Below are 9,801 nucleotides of genomic sequence, written 5' to 3'. Positions count from 1 at the left end.
TCTTTGATCATATAAATAAATTGTTAAAGAGCCTCAGTTAATCACTTATTTTCTTAAGTTTTAATAGACCATATTGGTCTTTGTGCAAGTGAATCATCATCATCATAAACAACTATTAAAAATTATAATTATAACTATTAAATTATTAATAATTAATAAACTACTAATATTAAATTGACCAATAGGACTAATTAAATTATTAATGTTAGTATTTTTAAGAAAATATCAAAATTAATACATAAAATAACAATTATTAATTGATTAGTAGAATATAACTATTAAAATAATTATAATTATAACTATGAATGATAACTCTTTCGAATTAATCACAACATTGTTTTAAGGGTCAATGTTTCAAACCCTCAATTGTGATTCATCATCAAGACATGGATGGAGGATATGGATATGCCTCAGAGAATATTGTCTAAGCCATCTCCACATTATTTATTCCTTGTTAGATCAGATTTCCATCCATGTCCAAATGAGGAATCACAATTGAGGGTTCAAAATGTTGACCCCTAAAATAGTGTTGCGATTAATCTGAAAGAGTTATCATTCATCATTATTCTCCGAGGCATCTCCAAATTATCTATGTTATATCAGGTCTTCATCCATGTCCAAATGATCAATCATAGTTTAGGGTTCAAAACGTTAACCCCTAAAACAATGTTGTGATTAATCTGGAAGAGTTATCATTCATCATTATGAATCCCAATATCCTTAATTCTGAAATATTTTTAACTATTAAATTACAAATAATTAATAAACTATTAGTACTAAAATGTCTAATAAGAAGAATTAAAATAATATGAAAATGTGAATTTAAAAATAACTTTTACTGTTATATTATTAATAAAAATTATTGTTAATGTTATAACTATTAATATTAATCAAAATTACGGTTAATGTTAAAAATATTAATACTAATATTAAGGTATTCCAATTTAATTATCATTATTAATATAAAAAATAATATTTAATAAGACCAAATTTGTTAAAAGACGTGTTATAGAGAAATATAATAATTATTAATAATTAATAATTACAATTTAACTATTAAAAATAAAATATATATTATAGTATTAATATTAATATTACAATAATTTGAATTAGAATTATTACCATATAAAACTAGTTGATGTTAAAATAATTATTACAATAACTTTAATTTAATTATAAGAATATCATAACAACTAGTTTTTAACTCCCAACAATTGTTTGATCACAATAGCTTCTTATCCTTATTTTTAAGTTTTTTTTTTCCAGAAACCCTAAATTTTGAAACCCTACTCTGTTCGGCCGCCATGGCTTCCCCGAACTCCACAAGAGCGAGCCAGCGAAAGGAAGGCGAGAAGAAGCGGCGGCAGCAGCAGCTATCGCCAGCTAAACGTTGCAGAGACCGGCGAGAGGATGAAAAGGAGAAAAATGGTAAAATCTGCGAGTCGAAATGTAAGCGGAGTCGTGTTGCTAATGACCTGGCCCAACCCAAAACAGAGTCAGGCGAGATCCATCCAGAAATGTACAGTTATCTCCATAAAGACATGATCGCGCTGATACATGAGCTAAGGAACTCTGTGTTGATGACATTGCAGGGGTTCCATTTGGAAATGAAGAATCTATTTCAGGATGACTTCAGGACAGCCCATCTTCAGCGCCCAGACAGCAGGACTGTCCATCTTCAGCGCCCAGATAGTGAGGATGAGTGTGTCTCAATCTGCACAAGTCTCTCCAGTATCGAGGAGAGGGTTATTGTTGCGAGTGGAGACAAGGAAGGCCATTTGCGCCTGTGGGATGCTGATTGTGAGGAGGAAGGAAAAGGATTTCACATGTATCTGCCTCATTCCTCCCCTGTATCAGGTTTTGAAACAGCACCCTTTGCTATGGAGAAGATCTGCAGAGGAAAGCAGATGTTTGATCATTCTACCTCGTTCCAGATCCAGATCGTGCTCCTTTCTGGTAAAACACTGCTACAATGGGTCAGCTCTTCGGATCTAGTGCAGGACCTCAAGCAAATCCTAGAAGCTAAGTTGGGGATTCCCTTTGCATCTCAACGACTCCTCCACAAAGGTAAACAACTTGAGGATCTTTATCCCCTTTCTTTTTACAGCATTAAGAGAAATGCCTCCATCATTTTTACCCTTCGTTTGAGAGGGGGAGTTGTTGGACAGTCATCTTCAGCTGAGGCTTTTTCATACAAAGATGTTGTCCATGCTCAGATGCCCAAGAAAACAGCTCCTCCAGCTCAGGCTCCCAAACCTTTTTTGGTGGACAAACTGGAGGAAACCCCCTCCATTGAAATAATGCATCCTTCGCTGGATGAGCAAATCCAAAAGTATGCAGAGCATGCCATTATTTGCAGGTTCAATGGGCTATGGCCACGCACAGTAGATCTCTACCAATGGATACACTCTAGTTGGACCAACAACTACAAGGTTCTTCTCTGCTCAAAGGGTTTCTTCATTGTAGTATTTGCTTTCAGTGAAGACTACCAAAGAGCATTAACTGAAGGCCCATGGTTTTGGGGCTCAACAGGTTTATTCCTCACCCCTTGGTTCCCAGATTTCGATCCCTCTTCAGCAATCATCACCAAGCTCCCCATCTGGGTCAGACTTCCTAATCTCCCGGCGCATCTATGGCACTTTGTTGTATTCCAAGGAATCGGCGATTCTCTGGGCCGCTTTCTAGCCACAGACACCTCTAGAGGGGAAAAAGGCATATACACCTTCGCCAGAATCTGTGCAGAAATAGACATGAGCAAAGGTCTACCAGATCAGATTAATCTCAAAATTGGAGACTTCCACTGGACTCAGACCCTGGATTACGAGAACACAGCCTTTCGCTGCCGAAATTTCCATCACACAGGGCACCTTCAGAGCTCCTATCCCTCGATGCCTGCCCAAAAGAAGAAAGCCAATCCTAAGCCGAAATCCAAAAGCTGGAAACCTCACGATCCTCCTCCCATGGATGATTTTGATTCCAGCTCAGACGAAGAGGAAGAGGATGTGGAAGGAATGGAAGCAAAGTTGGCACAGGATCCACCCTCGACTGGTCCTGAGGAATCTACTGCCCCACCAAACTCACAGAAAAGAACTCATGAGTCCTCTCCCTCGGATTCAGACAAGGAGACCTCTCCTTTAGCCCAGCTCAGTTTGCAAATCATGCCAGCACACCAGAGTCATCTTGATTGGGTCAAAGTTGGCAAAAAGAAAGGAAAAAATGCCGAATAGTTGATTCTACCCACGTTGGGTAGAATCCTCTGTTCAGCTCTTGTTACCTTGTTCTTCTTGTTACTTCTTGCTTAGCACTGCTCTCTTCTTGTCTTCTCTTAGGGGCTGAGGTGGATAGTCTATCCTTTCCGGCTGCCCATTTTCGTACTTATCTTGGTTGTAACATCATATTGTACCATACTTCCTCTTAATATAATTAGTTTTTACCGAGAAAAAAAAAATTATAAGAATATAAAACTAGTTGATATTAAAATAATTATTAAAAGATAAGACTAATTAATATTGAAAATATTAAATATAAGAAAAAATATATTAATATGAAGAGGTGAATATAATTAAAAATAATTATTATTTTATACTATTATTATTTTATTTTTATTTTTTTTGTCGTTAAAAGACTATCTAAGTTTTTCTATTATATTTACAAAAACATATTACAGACAGTAACGCAGGCATTCCAGGGCCAGCAGATGCACCCTGGAAAGGTTAGACTTTGAGACAAAAAGCTCCCTCGCAGGGGCAGCACCGACTGAACTTCCAAAATTATCCCTCAGGCGACTATCCAAACTAACAGAGTTTTTCCAAAAACTATTTGCTTCTGGAGGCCCAGAAGAAGAGAGAGTCAACAAGCTATGGAGCCTCATTGCTTTGAACAAAATCATGTCTGCCCACGCAGGGGCTATCAACCGTGACTGACTGAACACAACAGTAAAGAAAATTAAAGCTAAACCCGACATACATGGGCCAAACAGACAGACTCAGAAAATTCCAACCGGACCAACGCACAGTTGAATCCGTGACCGACTTACCCGCAGGGGCTTTAGTCCTCGTTTCTGGTGGAGAGAGGAGGAACTGAGTGGATTTGGGGCTCGCTGTCCTGATCCTCGCAGAGGCTTGGGTCTTCCACCACATAGCACCATCCCCTTCCCTCCGGGACACCTGCCCACATGGCTTTCCATTTGTCCTCGTCCACGCCCGGAGGTGCTGGCCCCAAGTATGGTGCGGTGTCTTTGTCCGTTTCCTTCCCCAAATCTCCTGGCTCAACCGGCGGCAGCTCCTCCGTGCTTCCCTTGCCAGCGTCCTCTTTGCCCGAACTTTCTGGTGGCTTCTCCATTGCTTTCGTGCCCGAACCTTCTAAAGGTTTCTCCACCATTCCTCCCGGTGCGCCTGCCTCGAGTTCTTTAGGAATTTTTGTAAATAAAACAGAGATATGGGCATTGACTCCTGTGGTATCCCGTGAGCCGCCCAAAGTGAATACCACAGAGCCAAACGCGGGCAGCAGTGGCCCTCCCTCGCTCGAACTGCCAACCTCCAGAAATTGCCCACATGGGAGCTGTGTGGCTCTGGCTCTCCTGTGACAGTAGCAACAGCAGCAATGATGGTGTTCGTCTGCTGCAGGAGTTCTAGAGGAGGACCCTCTCCCTGGTCCTCGTCTACTCGGCTGTCGCTCCCGTAGTTTGACCATGTTTGCTTCGTTGCCACCCTCGTATGCCCAGACCAATTCAATTTCCGAGCACCCTCCTCCTGCGTGCAAATTGACCCGTCGTGCTTCCCACTGAACCAGAAATCCTTCGAATTGCCTCCCCTGCTTTCTGCCACACCCCAAGTTGCAGCGGCAAACCAGAGCTTGTACTGCAGCTGAATTCCTGGCCTCCCTCGGCTCACAATTCCTCTGCTCCCACATCCGTCTGAATTTAACTTGCCAAGGCTCCCGCATTGTTTGCTGAAATCGAGTTCTGAGCTTCCTCTTCCCCAGAGCATTAACTGCATTCTGCCCCAGCGCATTAACTGCAATGAATTCCATCGCATGTATGCTGAACCGTTAAACATTGACGGTCGAACCAGCTTCATAAAGATCACCACGAGGCGGCACATGCTGGGCATGTGGCTCGTCCTTCCTCAACACGTCATCACCCGCATCCGGGGATTCAACATCCTTGTGGAGTATGTTTTCACATTCCTGTTTCTGTTGGTTGTTTAAGATGATGTCCAGTTTACCTTCTTGGAAGGCCTGGTTGCAATCTACGCCAATGTTTGCCATGAGATCCGCGATCTTGTTACCTTCTCTTTTGGTGTGATTGAAGGAGAGGGCGTTGTGACTGCGCAATTCATGGGCAATATTGCTCAACCTGGCCTCTAATCTCCAACTGTCTGCTACCTTCCTGGCTTGAGAGCCATTCTGAATGCGAGTAGCCATGTTTATGAGGATTTGAGAATCTCCCTCTACGATTAGCGGTTGAAGATTGAGTCGTTTTGCTGCCAGGATCCCCTGCCACATGCCTTCCAACTCCGCCGAATTGTTGGTGTCCCATCCCATGTTTCCGAAGTAGGCCTGTATGGGTGAGCCTTCGTGATTTCTTATGATGCCGCCAAATCCTGCTGGCCCCGGGTTGCCTTTTGAGGCCCCATCGAAATTAAGTTTGTATGTGTTTATGGGAGGGGCAGTCCAGCCCTGGTTCTCCTTTCCTCTGCGTTTCACCGCTTGATGCATGGTCGACTCTTGAGGCAGCTGCAGCATCCAGTTGTCTAGGATGTTTTGCTCTTTGTCTGTTGTGGGAAGATCCTCTTTACACCAAGTTTTCAACATCATAGTTTCCTGTAGATTGTTGTGTATGCTGTTCCAAATGCTCTCATTAGTTCTGCTTTGATTTTTGAATATGCGCCTGTTCCTCTCCTTCCATATATTCCATAGTAGAATGCCCGGTATAAGATTCCACAAGTGGTTGAGAATCTCACACTTGTAAGGTCTTTTCGGCCATTGGCGAATGGTGTTGATGATGCCTTCAACTTCCCGGCATCTCCTTTGGCATTTGAATTCTACCTTTTCCCAAAAATGAGTGGCGATTGAGCAGGTTTGCAGAAGATGCTGCAATGTTTCCTCATTTTGGGAGCAATTATGGCATATGGAAGGTCCATGAAAATTACGTTTCCTTAGCTTGTCCCAAGTAAGAATCTTCTTGTGTCCAACTAGCCAGAGGAAGTGTGATATCTTAGGCCAGGCTTTGAAGCTCCATATTCTTTCCCATAGAGGGTCTGGTTTGATGGGGGAGTTGCCCAACAGATTGTAGGCTTCTGAGGTGGTATATGTTCCTTTAGTTTGGTAGCCCCATCTGAGGATGTCCTCATTGTTTTCCTGTCTGATTCTTCTTTTATTTAACTCGCTCTCCAGTGCCAATGTCTCTTGAGGGCTTGTGCTGTTGGTAATTCGATTGCCTGATTGCCATTTCCTGAACCCGTTCTCCACCTCCTGTGTCCAGAATTGGTGCACCGTGGCTTGCTGCTGCTCCTGGCTGTTAGGAATGATCGTAGCAGGGAGAACATTTGAAAGTTTAGGCATCTGGTTCCAGGCATCATTCCAGAACCTAGCATTGTGTCCATTCCGTATTTCCCAAAAGCTGTGTTTCTGAATGAGCTGATGATGTTGTTTAGCTGCATTCCATATAAGTGACCCATTGATAGTGGGTGTGAATCTGATGAGCTCTGCTTGGGGCATGTTGTTGGTATATTTGGCAGTCCATATTTTGGCCCATAATTTCTCTGGATTTGTTACCCATTGCCACCATATTTTCGCCGTCATGATTGTGTTGCTATGCTCAGGGTCCCGAAGTCCAATTCCTCCTTTGTTCTTGGGTTTACAAACAGTATCCCATTTGACCAGTGCCCATTTACGGTTGGTGGCAGAACTTCCCCACAGAAAGTCGCGCTGCAGATTTCTCAATCTCTTTAGAACCCATTTGGGTGCGGCCAAGATGGAAAAAAGATAGAGCGGCATGGCCTGCAGGACAGCCTTGAGAAGCACAACCCGACTAGCAAGATTTAGGGATCGATTGGTCCATAGACTGAGTTTGGACTCAAGCTTTTCCAAGAGAGCTCTCCATGCCGGCTGCTTTATGGCTGAGGCTGTAAGGGGGGCACCCAGATACGAGGAAGGGAGAGAAGCAGATTGGAATCCCAGGATACGGGAGACGGCTCGTTTTACAGGCGGAGGGGTGTGGAAGAAAAAGACTTGAGATTTAGAATTATTGACCTGGGTTCCAGAGGCTTTAGAGAAGTCGTCGAGCAGGGATTTTAATTTAGAGGCTTCCTGAGCTGAAGGATAGCCATAGAGCATGGTGTCGTCTACAAATTGCTGATGAGAGGAGGCTGCTGTACTATGGATGGAGATCCCTTTGAGCTGATTGGAAAGAAGGGCTTGCTTGATGTGCCTACCTAAACCCTCCGCCATTAAAACAAAGAGGAAAGGTGACAGGGGGTCGCCTTGCCTGATGCCTCTGGAGGGCTTGAAGGGCCGGGAGGGTAAACCATTGACAAGGATGGAGAAATGGGAGGATGAGATGAGGCTCAGGATCCATCTTATCCAAGAATCACAAAAACCAAAGGCTTTCAGCATGTGCTTAATATAAGTCCAGCTGAGCTTGTCAAAGGCTTTGGAGAGGTCGATTTTAAGAAGCATACCAGCTTGTTTGGATGACTTGAGTGAATGTATGATTTCATGAGAGAGGATGATACCATCCATGATCTGTCTACCTTCAACATATCCTGACTGCTCCGGGGATATGAGCATGGGTAGCAGAGGTTTGAGCCTGTTCGCTATAACTTTGGATATGACCTTGTAGAGGACATTACAGAGGGCTATGGGTCTGAATTTATCAGGGGTGATGGAGTTTTCCTCTTTTGGGATTAGAGCTATGAAGGTAGAGTTAAGGGAGGGAAGCATCCAGCGAAGGGCCCTGGACTCTTCAACTATTTGCCAGACCTCTATTTTAATTAAATCCCAGAAAGCATGAAAAAAAGTAGTTGTAAAGCCGTCAGGTCCAGGGGCTTTACCTTCTTTGAGCTGCGCCATTGCTTCATCTACCTCGTGCATGAGAATTGGGCGCATAAGCAGTTCATTGTGCTCCTCTGTGACTAGCCTGGGAATGTTGTTTGTGATCTTCTCAATCGCATTCTTCCTGTCCACCGTCGGCTCCTGATGTACCTGTTTGAAATGATTGATGAGGATTTCCTCTATCTTTTCATGTTCTTCTTCCTTGGTCCCCTCTGGGTTTTGGATGAAAGGTATTTTGTTGTGCATTCTTCTTTGCACTGTGGTATTGTGAAAGAACTTAGTGTTGCGTTCCCCTTCTCTTAGCCATCTGATTCTTGATTTTTGTTTCCAATAAATTTCTTCTTGTTTCCTGCGTTCTTCGAGCTGATTGTAGATTTGCTTCTCTCTGCTCATGGTTGCCTCCGTGTGCCCTGTGTTGATTATTGTCTGATGTAGATCCTTGAGCTCCTGATTAAGATCTTGTTGTGCTTCGAAAATGTTCCCAAAGGTTTCCCGATTCCATCGTTTAAGGTGGCCTTTTAGGAAGCGCAGTTTCTGCTGTAGCTGGTACATCCTTGAGCCTTCAGGTGGGACAAAGGAGGTCCATATTGTTCTGACGAAGTCCTTGAATGCTGGATGCGTTAGCCAGAAGCCCTCAAAGCGAAACGGTTTTTTGGTGCTGTCCCCTGGTCTCTGCCAATGTAAAGCTATTGGCCAGTGATCCGAGCCCGAGTGTGCAAGAATCTCCGCCGTGAAGTCACCGCCTAGATGGATCGCGTTGTCTGAGATCAAAAAGCGATCAAGTTTAGATGCGATCTGGTTCTTTCCTCCTCTGTGATTACTCCAAGTGTATGTTCCATTGCAAAAAGGCATGTCGATGAGCGAGGCATTGCGGATGAAGTCCTTAAAGTGTTCTGCTTCAGGTTCTAATCTGGATCTTCCTCCTATTTTGTCCTCGATTTTGGTAATCATATTGAAGTCACCTGCAACTATCCAAAGCGGATGCTGCCTGTTAGCATTTAGCGCCTCAATGGTGTCAAGAAGGACTTTTTTGTTTCCTCCCTCCTGAGGAAAGTAGACATTGGATAGGTTTCCATGAACCTTGGTGCCTAAAATATGAAAGGCAGCTTGAATGAGATGATGGGAGGCATGGAAGTCAGTGAGCGAGACTGCCTGAGTGTTCCAGGCAATTGCTAGCCCTCCCGAAGCCCCTGTTGCATCCACGGCTACTGAGCGGCAACCTGGCCAGGCTTTTGAAAGTATTCGACCCAACGTTTGACTGTTGCATTTGGTTTCTTGGAAGAAACACATTTGCGGTTTTTCCATCTTGATCATGTTTTTTAACATTCTAGATTTATTTGGGCTATTTAGCCCTCGTAAATTCCAAGAGATCAGCTTCATGGATAACTGGTTTGGGTAGGGCTGAAGTACTTCGTGAGCTTCGCATATCTCCCTGAGTCCACCAGGAGTTTGCCCACCTCCATCGTTCTCTGAAGATCTATTTTTCTCCCTCTTTTTTTGGAGTCCGTCAGACGCTGGTTGCTGTCCCATTCACTTCCAGGTTGAATGCCTAATTGCTGTTGGTGGAAGGCCCTGGATAGTACTTCTTCCAGCTTTTCTAGCTCCGTTTCTGAAATAGAGTTATACGCCTCTTTTCTACAAGCTAGCTCTAGTCCAATGATGTCCAGTCCGTGGAGATCTATGCTTTCAGGCTCTACTTCCATGATGTGAGCTTGATTTGTGTCTTCTTGAGTTCCTTCTGAGATT

At 43.6% G+C, this 9,801-nt stretch overlaps 1 protein-coding gene across 1 annotated transcript; it reads right to left on the bottom strand.

Annotated features, from left to right (window-relative positions):
• Positions 1-5,049: 5,049 nt before the first annotated feature.
• Positions 5,050-9,360, bottom strand: LOC149258859 (uncharacterized). Its single transcript, XM_089437813.1, has 2 exons — positions 8,455-9,360; positions 5,050-8,205 (listed from the first exon to the last, which is right to left on the bottom strand). The coding sequence occupies exons 1-2, from the start codon at positions 9,358-9,360 to the stop codon at positions 5,050-5,052; spliced, it is 4,062 nt and encodes a 1,353-aa protein (XP_089293939.1).
• Positions 9,361-9,801: the final 441 nt, after the last annotated feature.

Source organism: Pinus tabuliformis, chromosome 6 (assembly GCF_031772625.1).
Source record: "Pinus tabuliformis cultivar Carrire ecotype Pingquan chromosome 6, CPIR1, whole genome shotgun sequence".
Lineage (NCBI taxonomy): Eukaryota > Viridiplantae > Streptophyta > Pinopsida > Pinales > Pinaceae > Pinus > Pinus tabuliformis.
This window is presented reverse-complemented; position numbering and strand designations above follow the sequence as displayed.